Here is a 15,499-nt window from a genome sequence, read left to right on the forward strand (position 1 = left end):
CTTTTCAACCCATAAGAAATATCAATCATCTGAATGTGAACAAATACAAGGAACTGAACACAAATCAATGCAGAGCCCTAAATTTAGAGCCTTTTGAGTTGTTGGTCTGTTCTTGATGGCAGCAGATGTGCAGGGAGCCGGGTCAGATCATGTTCTACTTCCTGTTTTAGTGAAAGTAAAAGGTCAAATTATGGTGAATGTGCTGCTTTAGAAACTCTCCAACACACAGGCTCACCCCTCCTCATACACAACGTCAGTGAACACACACACAAACACACACACACTCCGGTTAATATTAAGATGACCACCCTCTCCTTCCCCCTACACATCTACAATCACCATCTTTCTATGTTTTATGCCCCTCTTGTGTTCTTGTCTCAGATTTTGCAATATTTGTGTGTACAGCAGTATTTTAATAAAGAATATGAAAAATAATGGCATGTTTGGATTTTGCTTCAGACACGGGGCACGTTGATTATTTCTTAAAAAAGATCAAATGGATTGAAAATCGGGTAAATCTTATTGTGTAGTAAAAACTTCAGAAGTAAATGAGAACAAATATAAAGTGCAGCTGTTTTTGAATTAAAGAAATGTACTTTATTGGAAATCGCTGCAGAGGCTCGGAGAAAATGCAACATGTAAGAAAAATATCTGCAACTATTCTAAAGGGAAAAAATTACCGTATTTTTCGGACTATAAGGCACACCGGATTATAAGACGCATTAAGTGAAACTAAAACATTTTGACAGGTTTTTGAGCACATAAAATCTGTTCGAGGTCAGTAAGCACAACCGGAATTAATACGTACACTGTCGATTTTTGAGAAAATTAAAGGGAGTTTATGCACCTTACTGTCCGGACAAAATACACACAAATGAAACAACCATTCACTCACCTAGGAACAATTTAGTTACCAATCAGCCTAACATGCATTTGGTCTGTGAGAGGAAACCCATGCATGCACGGAGAGAACATGCAAACACCCAGATTGGCCCCCTGGCCGGGATTTAATCCACGACCTCGCTGAGAGGCAGCAGCTCTACCAACTGCACCACCATTTAGCGCCTGCTAACTCGCAATTTAAAACCAGCGTAATGAGCTTTATTGTCATTGTATCAAAATACAGAGATTATGAAAAAAAAATGCTGAGTTGCAAATGTTTTTTATTGTAATTAACATTGTACAAAACATCCTAATAAAAAACTACAAGTAAATAGAAAGCTGGTTATGAATGTTGACATGTTAAGTGATAAAATATTATTTAAGAGGACGTGTGTCTTGTGTATATAAAATTCAAATACTGGCATTAAAACACTTAAGTATGACATGATAAACTGCATTATAAAACCAGGTGGGAGTTACTGATTAATGAAAGCTTAACTTGTAATCTTATAAATAAAACGTGTGGATTACAAAAAGGAAAAAACTTTTGATCCTTGCGTATTAAATATTTTTGAATGTGCTTCAAAAACAAGTTTTTACAAACTAAAACTAGGTAGCAAATAAGCACTAAATTAATGAAACAGTTTAGCTTAAATATTTACAATCAAATAAAACTGCAAAATTTCAACAATGTTCACAAAAAAAAAATCATCTTTCATCTTATAGCTTTGCAGAGACTGCACATTTCATGCATGTGCATCCTTACTCCACTAAAGCTGTAATTTACAACATCCAGGCTTCCAAACTAAAATAAATACAGATATACATTCTGCCTAATGTGAATATAATGGAGATTAAAATGTATTCCAGCATATAGTTGTGTAAGAGGAACAGACGCTTCAGATCCTCCTCACAAAGCTCCGAGCAGGAGGTACCAAGACTTCAAAAGTGAAACGCTGCAGAGAACACTTAGGAGAAGACCGCTCGTCGTCGTGGATTCTAACAGGATACCTGCAGGGATTATACTGAGGTAGAGGAGGCATACAGCGAAGAGTAAAGGCAGAGGACGGTTTGAAAAGTGAACCCGTATGAAGTTTGAACCTGAAGCTAAAGGGACGGGTAGAAGAAGGCAGAGTTGTAGTCGGGAGGAGGAGATCCGCCTTCGTCGCACTCCCAGTCGCACGGCAGCATCGAGGGCTTGTCGTCATGGAGATCGGTGATGTCACTGCGCAAAAAGGGCGCCGGGTTGTCTCGACACTTGGAAAAAATAAAAAATCTAAGAGAAAACACAAATAAGAGGCTTTTCGAATATATTGTCACTTTTTTCTTTCCTGAGGCGCATTATTAAAATCTGGAGTTCACCTGCTGAGTTTTTTGTTCTGGGTGTTATTTCTCATCATTTGGTCCAGCTCCTCGGAGGGAAGAACCATCCCACTGTCGCTCTGCTCGTCCTAAAACGATTCAAGCGTTCATCTTTTATCAGAGCGACGCGGGATTTTTCAAAGGAAAGTCATTTTCGTCTGAAGCTGTTTTTATCGGTGTGTGGGTCTTACATCGGGGCTGCCTCCCTCCTCGCAGGTCAGCTCGTCAAACGTCTGAAGCGTGGCCATACCCCTCATGTAGCTGGACAGAAAGTGTTACACAAAAAATAACAAGCTGAAACTTCTCAGATTTCTCAACCTGTGTTTCATTTTCAGTCACCTCCGCTCTCGCCCACCTCTCGATACTTCCTTGTTTGTGTTTCTTATGTTTCAACGGCACATCTCTTCATTTAAAGATGATTTGTGTCTTACCTCAGGTTTGTGACTGCGAGCGGGTTTTCTTTGAAGGCCTCGCTTTGACTCCCGTCTGCGTTCCTGAACGAGCCCAGAGGAATATAATCCTTCCCCTCCTGTTGGAGAGAAACAAATTGTCGTGTTTGTCCGATCAAGTCACCGAGAGACGTCTCAACCTGAAACGTTTTGATCTCTGACCTGCTGCACCCTCGCCTGTAGCAGGTCTCCCAGTGTCTCCACCAGGTTGGTGAAAGTGGGTCGGTCCGAAGGACTCGCCTCCCAGCATGCCAGCATCGTGCTGTAACTGTACAGACAAAAACCTTACTTTTCAGATTAAAAATCACAATTCATCAGTTTAATGTTTACGTTAAATGCTCAACGAGAGCTTGAACTCTTAGAAATGAAGTCTGGTGCTTGGCGTGTTCATCCAGCTAATGTGATAAAAACGTACTTGTACAAATAAAAGTGTTGGTAAATACATGTATCACTGAGGTCAAACCCAGATGACTGAGGAGCAGCTGAGTCTATTCTGAGATTATAACCATAAATGAGCAGCTGCTTGTATTTAAAAATGTAGCCTGATTGTTCTGTATGTCATTGTTAGGATAAATATTTACCCAGTGGTCCTAACTTAATGTTAATGTGTGTTTGTCAGGCCTGTGTTGTACTAATGGAAATGTCAACCCACATTTCAGGCGTGCTGTACTCTGGCGCTCGCATCCTGGTTCCGTTTTTCAATCGGTGGCAAAACTCCTCGTCGATGTGAAGGCCGGGGTATGGAGAGGCTCCTGTTGGACAAACACACACATCGATGCACGACTGCAGCACGTAACACACAATCTGAACTACATAACTTGCATTTCCTGTGAAAATGCAGCTGAGAAAGCTTATGGCTGAAAAACAGCTGAAATGATCTAAAAACATGCTGAAATGGAAGAACAAGCCTAAGTTAACAGAAGAAAGCAGAAAGAACACATATTTGCTGAATTAGGTTTAAATCAGCAGACATTATCACAAAAATTAGGAAATTAGCTAAAAAAAGATGAATTTAGCAAAAAGTAGTTGAAAAGTAGCTGAAAAGGCAGAAACAAGCTTAAAACTACCAGAAGGAATTGGAAGGAACTGAAATGAGCTAAAAAAAAAAGGTGGAATTAGATGAAAAAGCTAAATTTAACATAAAACAACTAAATAATAGCTGAGAGAGCAGAAAAAGCTGAAACTAGCAGAAAAAAGCTGAAAGAGTGCAAGTTGAAATTAGTAGAAAAATGTTAATTAGGCTGAAAGTAGCAGAAATTAGCACAAAAAGTGGAAATTATCTGAAAAAAGTGGAAATTTACAAAAAAACCCAGCTGAAAAGTAGCTAAAAAGGCAGAAAGAAGCTTAAAATACCAGAAAGAAGTGGAAAGAGAACATTTTTGCTACATTATGCAGAAAAAAGTTGAAAGCAGTGCAAAAATTGTGGCATTATCTAAAAAAGCTAAAATTAGCATAAAACAGCTAAATAGTAGCTGAAATAACTTAAACTAGTATAAATAAGCTGAAAGGAGCATAACAAGCTGACATTAGCAGAAAGAATCTGAAAACAGCTCAAAACAGCTGAAAAAAACAGCTGAAATTAACTGAAAATAGCTTTTAAAAAGTTTAAATTTAAACAAGGAAGCTGAAAGAAGCTGAACCAGAACAAAATGTGAAAGGAGCAGTAAAAGGCTGTAAACAGATCTAAAGATTTGAAGGATGTAAAATAAGCTCAATTTATTTTCTATGAGGAAAAAGGTGGCTGAAAAGGCTAAATATTTCAAAAAGCTAAAGTTGCACCAATACCAAAAGCCATAGCTGGATTGTCCTGAAAGAGCTGAACGTTTGGATTTATGATGTAATAGCGCAAGAATTGTTGAATGAGAAAGATGCTGAAAAATGCATGGAAGAAAAATGGATGACAATAGTGTGAATGCTTCATGAACATTCACACGATAGAAAATCTTCGCATGAGCTCAGCTCACCCAAAGAAAAGATCTCCCACAGCAGGATGCCGTAGGACCAAACGTCACTCTGGGTGGTGAACACCTTGTCAAAGATGGACTCGGGAGACATCCACTTCAGAGGGAGACGGGCCTGTGAGCCAATCAGAACCACAGGATTTTGCAGGATTAATACAAAAAACCCAATGTGCAAAAACATGAGTGAGTAAAGTTGTCCATATGAGGCCAAAAGTAAGATAATAACCTTTTTTCTGTGAGAATATAAAAAGAACAAGTCTGAGTTCTCTCTTTAATTGCTATAATTAGGAACATTTCACTTTTTGAAACAGAAAGACAAGACGCTCAAGTGTGTTAACTTCCTCCAGAAAGCTCGTGTGCACTCACGTCTCCTTTGCGGACGTAGTCTGGGTCTTTGTAGATGTCTCTGGCCAGGCCGAAGTCGCAGATCTTCACCACCTTGTTGTCAGTCAGTAAAATGTTCCTTGCAGCCAGATCTCTGTGAATACACTGATGGAGGTGCACAGAAAATGCAAACAATCACATTGATGAAACACTTCCTGGATGCAGGAGGCAGCAACAAACCTTGCGAGATGCCAGGAACTCCATCCCACGTGCCACTTGAAAGCTGAAGGAAATCAGATCCTCCAGGAACAGTGGGGATTTGGTAGAACATTTAGGATCTGGACAAATAAAACCGCAGGGAAAAATTAGTTACTAAATAAAAAATAGGTAAAAAGGAAAAACGTCCCAAAAACTGAATTTTTTACCAAGGTCAAGGTCTTTTTCATTAAGCCCTGTTTTGATGCTGCTGACACAACTCGGCCCTTCGTTTGTTCCTCCTTCTGCCTGATTTGAGGATAAAACAATTATTTTATATCAGAGAGAAAGAGTTGAATTTGCTTTGGTTAGAATCTAATGTTAAATCAATCAGTCAATTCAACTTTATTGTCCATAACATTCAATGACATGGAGATTTGACTTTGACATCTGGCTTATAAAAACAACACAAGATAAAAATGTGATTTAAAAAAAACTTTAAAAACTTTAAAACCAAGCATCCTCACTGGTGATTTTTGTCACAAAGGCTCTTTGTTCTGTGAAAATAGCAAAAGTTGTTTTTACGTTTGTACAAACCCCGTGAAACAATTAAGGAAGTTGAAGTCCTGCTCTGTAACTGATAACGTTCTCAGACCTCAAACTGATTGCAAAAGCAAGTTTCTGCGTTGCAACTGCACATGAAACAGGGGTGTTTATAATGTCTTCCAATCACAAAAGGAGCTGTAGTTTAGTCCACGCTGACATAAACACAGTGTGACACAGTTTTCATCATGACCGAGGACAATGCTGAGCTTACCCGTTTATGTGAATAAACATCTCTTTTATTCTTTAAGAAAGTTGAAAGGTTTCCAAAGCAACAGTACTCAACAATGATCATCAGTGGTCCTGTACACAAACCCAAGAGGGAGAAGTTTGAAGGCACAGCATGTCGTTTTACATATAGGTGGACAAATGTTAAGAAAAACACACCTCCTGGCTTGGTGCAGGCTCCCAGGAGGTTGACCACATTCAGATGGTTCCCAATGTGGTTGAGGATTTTCAGTTCGGTCATCAGAGCCTTGTGTTCGCTGGCTGTGGCTCCCTCTGGTGGACAAAACAAAGTCAAACAAGTGGCAGGACTGTGGTTCAATTAGCAAACAAAGACGCCATTTTTCTTATTGACTATAACTCGGTCACTGAGAAATTGAGCTGAATCTGGTATGGTCGTAGCTGAGAATGAGTTGTTATACATTCCTAACGAAAATAAAAAATCCAAGATGGCCACCTTAGGTAAAAGGGGAAAAACATGATAACTCTGCTATTTTAAAAGATATTGAGCTGGAATTTGGTGTGGTGGTAGCTGAGAGCAGTGCCCAATAAATACTGAATTCAAATAAAAAAATCCAAGATGGCCACCATAACTTAAAAAAACATATATATTTTTTTTTTGCTGTGTTGAGCTGAAATTTAGTGTGGTGGTAGCTGAGAGCAAACCCCAACACAAAGTAGTCAAATCAAAAATGTTTAAATGGCTGCAACGTGGCAGTCTCGTCAAAGTTTCTGCAGGAACTTTATAGTTATATTTTGTTTTTGCAATAGGACATGATGTATTTAGTACCTTTGAGCATCTTCACAGCTACAGTCCTGCAGCTGGAGCAGTTGCTGATCCCAAACGCAGCCGCCTGCATCACTTTACCGAAAGCTCCACGACCGAGAAGCTTCCCTGTGAGGGCGGGAACGAGAGGGAAACACGAGGTGTGCCAATTAATTATTATTCACATCCATTCCAGAAGGGAGAAGCTGATAGCACAAGACTTTCAGACCACATCACTTGTCCATCTAAGAAAATCCCACCCTGATGATAATGGGAGTTGATTACTTCCAGTAAACACGATTTAAATCCACCCACCGTGCTGGAGCTGATTAGCTCAGAGCAGACAACACAGACACAAAGTCTGATTAATGGAATGAGAGTCACTCCCAATAATAACCAGATAAGACCTATGAGAAAATCCTTCTATCAGTGATGTGATCTTGAATACCTTCCTCCTCCGTGCCCTACCACAGAAATTTTGACTCTGCTCACAAAAGAGAACTGTGAAACACATCAAAATTAATTATTTTTTGTCAATTAAAAGAACTGTACCTAATTTCAGGCGCTCCCTGGGGAACTCCCACTGGTTGGGGTCATACTGCAGCCGCTCACACTGCTCCTCTATCGGCCCGTCTCCTGCGTCCAGTATGATTGACAGGTATTCTGGTTTGGAGTTTGAAACGTTGGACTTTTGGGCAAAAAAAAAAAAAAAAGAGAAATGTATTTTATTGCAAAAACTTATTTTGCTGCGGAAAATACTCAAGATGAGCGCAAAACTCATCAAAATCAAATTTGGAATCAAGGGAGGAGGCTGCTGCAAAAACTTTTGTTTTGTAATATGGTCACGATGAAATGGTGAGAAAATGTTTCCATGTTTGGCCCTCCTGGTCAAAATGACCCACGAGTCCTCAGTCTTAACCTGCAGCATTGTGGGTCGTTTTGACCTAAGGGCAGCAGGAGGGTGAAGCGAAAAGAACCTATTCCAGATTATGGTTTGTTTATTTATTTATGTTTATTAGTTTTTTTTAAATGACACAAATGTATGGATTCTCAGCCCAGGTGATCCTTGGATTTTTTTTTTTTTTTAGGGAGATTGGACTTCTTTTCTGAAAAGTTCAGATTAAAAAGCTTATAAACTGTTGTGAATTCTGAGTTATTTTGAATAATTTTCATGTAATTAAAGGCCCAGCTGGACAGGCGTTACAAATGAACTTATGATATAAATGTTACGCTACGGCTCAACTTATAACTATATAAATAAACCAAATTATATATACAGTAGTCCCTCATTTATTGCGGGGGATCCATACCCTGAAGACCCACAATAAGTGAAAAACCGCGAAGTAGGAATAGTAGTACAAGTAGTAGTTTATATATATATATATATATATATATATATATATATATATATATATATAAAGGCGTTTTAAACTCTTCCCACACTCTTGATTTTTTCTAAACAATGTTTCTAAACTCGACACACTCAAAGAGCACAGCATGTCATGATTTCAGCTCCCTGCCTCCTCTGCTCTTTGCCACCTGCAAGCTTTCTTGGCCACGCCCACTTTTCTGCTCTGCAGTGCATTGTGAACAGCTGATCAGCTGCAGCAGGAAGTTTATCCAGCAGTAAGGGCTGCACAAAGGTGCAGCAGGTGCTAAATAATTTTAAATAATTTCATCCATCCATCCATTATCTTTACCCGTTTATTCCATTTTGGGTCACGGGGGTCGCTGGTGCCCATGTCCAGCAATCACTGTGCGAGGGGCGGGGTACACCCTGGACGGGTCGCAAGTCCATCACAGGGCCACATAGAGACAAACGAGACAAACAACCATTCACTCTCTCACTCACACCTAGGGACAATTTAAAGTTACCAATCAGCCTAACATGCATGTTTTTGGTCTGTGGGAGGAAACCGGAGTACCCGGAGAAAACCCACGCATGCACGGAGAGAACATGCAAACTCCACCCAGAAAGGCCCCTGGACCGGGGTTTGAACCATGGACCTGTTCGCTGAGAGGCAGCAGTTCTACCAGTTGCGCCACCGTGCTGCCCCTTTGGTTGCTAATTAAATATTTTTTGTTGGACACACTACTTCTTCATTTTGGCTTAGACTTAGGTAAATAACACAATGAATGCAAACTATCCTGCATTCTTGTCCATTTTACGTCATACGTCATACCGCTTTGAAGACTTGGTAGGGCTCAAATGTTTTTAATATGGTGTGACACATAAACCCATAAATGTATTCACAAAAACAATTAGATACAGCATTTCAGAAAGCAGCAAAATGAAAAAAGAGGAGGTGAGAACTTAATGGAAACACATCTACATAGGGATGCACGATATTGGATTTTTGGTCGATATGCTGATACGTTAAAATTTATCTGGCCAATAACCGATACCAATACCAATATTTTTCCCTTAGACCTACTTACAGAGACTACATAGACTATTTTCTCTGCCATGGAATTAAAATACATAATCAGAGTCAGAGATTCTTTATTGTCATTCGCACCTCATGTGGTACATGTGATGGAGCAAAATTATGTACACAGGGTCCCAGTTACATCCAACAATAAAACAATAATTTTTCTGCATAGTCTTTCTCAGTTTGGCCTGCTACCAAATGCAGATGCCAAAATGATGTAACACCAACTTGGATTATGTTTAATGTCAAATTTATTTGACATTTACTCTCTCTAATACAATGACAACACTCGAACAGTGCAAATTTGTACATTTTCACAAATCTAAACTCAACCTGTTCACAAGCGACAAGTGAAAAGCACATAAGTAGTGGTGCATTAATAGATATACTTGACAATTTCTTAAATGAACAATTAACTTAAAACAGAAGCGCTTTATATTGGTGAGCTTTTTTGATGGAATGGCCGATGTCCGATATTTAACTTTATCGCTAATATCGGCCGATACCGATACGATGTTGATATCGTGCATCTCTACATCTACAAATAAAAACGATAGAAATAAAAACTCTTCTCTTGTCTGCTCACCTGCTTCAGTTTACGAATGAACAGAGTGAGTAAGAGCCAGAAGAGAGTGGCCACCACACAGGTACAGGTTATAGTGGGAATTTCCAAAAACGAAGCTTCAGACACACCTGGAAGTGGAAACACACACACAGATGTGTTGTATCTAATCAGTGAACTTTAGATCAATTGTAAAGATTAATTATATTTCTGATGTTCCTGTCACAACAGATTAATGAGGGAATCTGTCAAAACTCCACTGTCTAATCTACCCATTAACTCCCTTAGTGTGTTATTTATTTTTAATGGGATGATGAAGAAATGCCCAGCTCACTGTCTGCTTCTTGGAGCCTCTCTGAGAAGCAGGCCGGGCCCTTCCGGAGGAAATAAAAACGGGAGACGGCTTCCTTCCTGACCCATCAGAACACAACTCAAACACTACTTCCAAACCTGGATTGGGAAGCGAGTCCGCCATTACGGCTTCCAGGGAGCTCCTCCTCCCTCCTTTACCTCCGGATGTGTGTGTGTGAGTGTGAATGAGAAAAAAACAAACAAAAGACTGAGAGCGTTTGTGTTAAGACCATCTTTGATCAATGTTTACTCAGAAATTGACGTTCATCATCTTCCATTAATAGCACTGACACACCACTGTGTAAGAATACTACATGAAAACAATGTGATATACTGTACTACGTGTGTACTACATGTGTGTACATCAGGTTAAAGAGCTTAGGAACAATGCACAATGAGAAATGGTCATATACCTTCAGGCTTCAGCAGACGTGCTGCAGGAACACATGCTGTACTTACTGTTGACCCATATGTAGGCAGAGCTCTCTGCAGACCCCCTCTCATTGATGGCCAGACAAGTATACAGACCCCGGTCCTCCACTGTGATTCTGTCAATATGGAGGCTCCCATCTCCTGCTGATATGACGATACCTGACGATTGAAGGGATAAACACCTTTAGATACCAGATTACAGCAGCTGAAGCATTTAGAGTTTGTTTTTACCTGATCCCTGGCGTAGGGGGCGCTCATCTTTATACCACTTGATGGTTGGAGGCGGGACCCCTTGAGAGGGACAGCTCAGGGTCACCGAGCTGCTGGCGTTGACAGTGCAGTCTGTCAGGTTACTAAGCAGCACAGGAGGCTCAAGAACTGAAAGGACGAATGCAGAGCAGTGATTAAACGTTAGTGTGTGGAATTTTGGCAGCTAATCAGACGTGCAAGAAACTCTCAGAATGCAGGCAGGACTTGGCTCAGCACCAATTAATGTACAACAAAAACATGATTCATCAGCCCAGACAACATTCTTCTCCTGCTGCACAATCTTCCTCTGACAGTCGGCTGACAGAGCCGACATATCGCTGCTTCTAACGCATCAGCTTTAATAAGTAAATGGTTTTGACCTAAAATATCTCACTTTTTAAGGAAACTAATCATCCTGGCATCAACTCTCAGTGGTTTTAATGTTATGGCTGACTGACCAACAGACCTGGAAGCTTTCATTTAAAAAAAATCCAAGCACTTTTATTGATTTTTTTTTTTTTGTTCAACACACACACACACACAAAAAAAAACGACAACAAAATCCCTTCCCATACCAGACCAGCTACACAGACATGTGACAACATCAGACAACTCCTGCCGTTTTTCCCAGAGCTGCTGGAAGAGCTGTCTGTCTCCTGGCACAGAAACCCCTTTAAGGAGAAGCACCCAATGGCGAGAAGTTTGGTGCTGGACTGTGTGGCACGGCACAAATGCCTCCAGCTGAGCCGGCAAATGTGGCGCACTTGCACCCGAAGTCCTCCACGTCGGCGGGCAGCACCGCTCTCCCCTCCAGAGTGGATCCTTTTCAGTCAGGCCTGACAGAAAAATCATGTGAAGCGGCTGCGCTGTCAGTCCGTGCTCTGAACGCCTCCTCCATGCTCATGACTTACCAAGCAGAGCTGGAGGAGCAGCTGACCACCTCATCAGATGCTGCATTATTGGGATGAAGTGTGCATCATTACAGATCACTGTCTCCAGCTGCACAAAGTGGTGATTCAGGCTTTGGGCAGAACCATGTGACTGATGGTTCTGCAGGAGAGGGTCAGGAGGCTGAATCTCACCACTCTTTCCAAAAAAGAGAAGGAGGACCTCCTCAACACTCAGTCTCACTTGGCCAATTTCTACTCTGAAAGCCGTAATGCTATTAGCGACCTCCTCTCTCACCGCTTGAAGCTCACCCTTAATAAAGGCGAGATCTTCTGCCAGGGCAACCTTCATCTCCAATCGAATTATCACCAAAACGTCTGTTTTTTATTGAAGCCAGAATGTCCGACTTCAGGGCAGCATCGTGAGAGCGGAGCTGATTCTGGAAGCACCGTGGGTCTAGGAGATGTCCGGCCCAGCGGTCGTAGAACCCGTAGCTTTAAATTTCTTAACTTTTGATGTCATTTTGCAGTTCTGCCCAGTCAGTAATATGACAACGTCGACTCCTGGAGCATCCAACACAGACGCGACAAGATTATCCTCACGAAAGGCTCCCCCCCCCCCCCCCCCATTAATGACGGGAGCCCAGTAAAAACGCAACCTAAAGCATCGCCGCCATCTTGTCCCCCTCCATTTGCAATGCTCTTTATTGTTAGCTGCAGAAAAATGTTTGCTGAAAATAAAGTGTGTTCGTTTTGACACAAGTTGTTCAGCCAGGGCAGTGAACAACCAGCTAACAAGCACGCAGCATTGTTTTAACACAACAGCAGTGGATGAAGGCCAAAAAATAATTCTCATATAGTCATACAAAAGGCAGCTCAAACTTGTTTAATTACTTTTCTTTCATTTGTCTTGCTCTGCTGAAACGTGACAAGGTGCAGCACCTGATTGTCGATAAAACAATAGTGGAGGAAAATTAGAACAGAGATCCTGTTAAATAACCTTCCTTTGAATGCAAACGTTCTGCAGCCATTCTTGAAATGGAAACCGATGAGTATCTTAAAGGATTGTTTTGTTTACTTTATTAAAATACCGCAACTGATTTAGTGAAATAGTATTTTAACTGTTGTGAGTCTTAAATTAACAAAAACAACTTGAAACAGAGTTTGTTTTACGTTGTAGGATTTGTTTTGCCTACAGAAAATGATCTTTAAAATGTGTTTGTCACAAAAAAAAGTACAAGTTATTAATAGAATAAAAGCGAATAGTGTTGAAATAAAACTTGAGCTATTTTCTTCCCACACTTCCTGGAACTGAGCCACTTTTGCATAATTGGTGACATAGTGGTAACAAAGTGCACTTGTTTTCAACCCGTGACTCAGCTCTAGTTTTGAGTCCTTTCTGTGAATTTCCTCACCGACAAATCCACCGTGACTAAAACTCCTTTCCATAGAGCAACAATTATGTGATTTAATCATCAGGATATTTTAGGGCATCTCAGATTCACAATGAGTTGCAGGCCGATCCTCTTAAAGGTGTACTATAACTGGACAAGATGACTGCATGCACCTAAATAGTTTTGTTTATCCCCATAAACCTATATATTTCTCCCCTTTTCCCCCATTCACCCCCACCGACCACATTCTCTCTCTAGCAATTCCCTTGTGGGGGTCCAAAGGGAGGAAGTTGACGTGTTGAGCCGTGATTGTGTGGAGAACAGCAGTAAAAGACATGAAGAAAAAGTCACTTAACCCCCACGACTGATTGTTGTTTCCCCTATTTTCCTCCTGGACAACAATTGATGATTGTCAGCGGGGGCCGGGGGTCCTGACAGTGTCTGATTGGCTGATTGTTCCTCCGTCTCTGTGCAGGGGTCTGTAAATGTGGCATTGTGGGAAGTGCCATTGTGTGCTCTTCCTCCATACGGGAGCTCATTCCCACGTGAAAGAGGTGCTTTGCACAAGAGCAAAGCTCAAAAAGTCAGGTGGGGCCCCAGGAAGTCGAGGGGGAACCCGAGTCCCAAGCAGCAAGATCACAAAGAATGAGCTCACATGCGCAATTAAAGTCATTAAAGTATAAAAAATTATTTGGAAGTACACTTGACTAAAATAAACAATTTGCGTAAAAGCTGAGATCTGCATGGCGGAAAATACCTTTACAATTCTACTAGTTAAAAACTAAAGGGCGGGTTTTAAAATGGTAGAAAATTACTTGTACCAGAATTTATTTTCCACTGTGAATGAGAAAAAGGAGACTTACAGTACTTAAAAGAGTATAAAGTACTCACTTGTGACCACCACCTGCGTGTCCAGGTGTGCTTCCTGCCCGGTGATGACGTGGCGCGCTGAGCATCTGTACACTACAGAGTCTCTGGAAGTCAGGTTGCTTAGCAACAAGATCAGAGAGGTGGAAAACTCCCCCACGGGGGGCTGATAAATATTTAAGCCAGTGATAAGGGATTCCTCTGTGATGTTTACTCCTCGCCACGACAGCTCTGTATACAAGTATTTATTTGCCGAACAGGTGATATGGAGGTCTCCGCCCTCTCTGGCCTCCTCCAGCTGGTTTACACTAAAGCCTCCAGGAACATCTGAACAGAAAGAAGGTGAAGAAATAAATCAAAAGAAGTATAGCAGGAGAGGAAGTAACGCACAACGCTTCACCCATCTCCTGTTTGACACAAATCAGCCTTCTCAGTGTCTCGACTTGAAGCCTGAAACCAGGAGAGTGGATTCCACCAATCCTCCACTTTCCAAACCTTTGATGACAAAGTTGAAGGGCTATTGTGGGCAAAAACAGCTAGTGGAATACAGTGAAGACTTTTTATTTACTTTAGCCATTTGAAACTTCCCGTGGAAACGGCTTGAGAGTTTCCTGATGGCAGATAGTGTTTATCTTTACCGAACACCCCAAGGCCTCCAAAAATAAAGCGGACCTGCCAGACCAAGGAAGTGCGCTGCTTGGGGAAGTGGAACGATAAGGGCTTTAGGTTCCTGTTTCGCTCTAGTTCACATACAACCAGACACACAGACTTATTCACATTCCTTTACACATTCACAAAAAAAATTAGTTTGACCTGCATTACTTGTGACCCAAATCTGGATTAAAATTACAAGGAAAAAAACGACACTATATTCAGCGTGTTTCCACTTCAGTTAACATCTCTGCACTTTAAAATATCCTGTAGTTGACGTACTGGGAGTTCTTCCTTCCTTCATTTGTGGTCAGTTTCACTTCTGTTATTGGGCTTTGTGCTGTGCTACAAGAAGAACTGAGTTTTTTTGTAAATTTTAAAAGCAAAATTTGGTCAAAATCCAAATCATAAAGCATCATTACTATGTTCTCATGGTGCATTCAAGTTCTGCTTCAGTTTTAAACTTAGTTTGAGCTCTGCTTCTTAGGTCATTAAGGTCATTTTTTACAGCACAGAAGTGACCTTGGTGCAACTAAAATATGTTTTTTTTTCCAGTGACCACAAAATATTTAAATCCCCTAATCCTGCTGAAATATTGGAAATAAATATTTAAATATCAAAGAATAGCATGGCAGCAATATACTCTCAAAATAACCTCTTTTACAATAATTTACTACTAGTGGGAAAGAAAACACATGATGACTCTATTGTCTGAGATTACCTGTGACGTAGAAGGGGATGTCTAGTTGATCTGTGTCTAAAGAGTTGGAGGCGATGCAACGATAAACTCCAGACACTAAAGCCTCTGCAACAGTCAGAACCCCCACAGTCTGCAGACAGCAAAAACATCCTCATGAGCAAGGCATGACATTTTCCATGGCCGTAATAAACACACAATAGAGGTTTC

General features: G+C 40.9%; 1 protein-coding gene across 1 annotated transcript in view; it reads right to left on the reverse strand.

The window, feature by feature from the left end:
• Positions 1–1,989: 1,989 nt before the first annotated feature.
• The window catches only part of flt1 (fms related receptor tyrosine kinase 1), a 34,954-nt gene continuing 21,444 nt past the window's right edge, over positions 1,990–15,499 (reverse strand). Inside the window, exons 13-31 of the mRNA XM_037694097.1 lie at positions 15,314–15,422; positions 13,966–14,268; positions 10,776–10,922; positions 10,572–10,703; positions 9,786–9,892; positions 7,320–7,455; positions 6,792–6,896; positions 6,164–6,277; positions 5,991–6,079; positions 5,404–5,482; positions 5,219–5,316; positions 5,021–5,143; positions 4,658–4,769; positions 3,346–3,445; positions 2,856–2,961; positions 2,676–2,773; positions 2,436–2,505; positions 2,245–2,333; positions 1,990–2,158 (exon numbers count right to left, since the gene is read on the reverse strand). Coding sequence (XP_037550025.1) covers positions 1,990–2,158; positions 2,245–2,333; positions 2,436–2,505; positions 2,676–2,773; positions 2,856–2,961; positions 3,346–3,445; positions 4,658–4,769; positions 5,021–5,143; positions 5,219–5,316; positions 5,404–5,482; positions 5,991–6,079; positions 6,164–6,277; positions 6,792–6,896; positions 7,320–7,455; positions 9,786–9,892; positions 10,572–10,703; positions 10,776–10,922; positions 13,966–14,268; positions 15,314–15,422 — 2,286 coding nt within the window. The remainder of the gene's footprint in view (positions 2,159–2,244; positions 2,334–2,435; positions 2,506–2,675; positions 2,774–2,855; positions 2,962–3,345; positions 3,446–4,657; positions 4,770–5,020; positions 5,144–5,218; positions 5,317–5,403; positions 5,483–5,990; positions 6,080–6,163; positions 6,278–6,791; positions 6,897–7,319; positions 7,456–9,785; positions 9,893–10,571; positions 10,704–10,775; positions 10,923–13,965; positions 14,269–15,313; positions 15,423–15,499) is intronic.

Source organism: Nematolebias whitei, chromosome 20 (genome assembly GCF_014905685.2).
Source record: "Nematolebias whitei isolate Nwh7 chromosome 20, NemWhi1, whole genome shotgun sequence".
NCBI classification, from domain to species: Eukaryota; Metazoa; Chordata; class Actinopteri; order Cyprinodontiformes; family Rivulidae; genus Nematolebias; species Nematolebias whitei.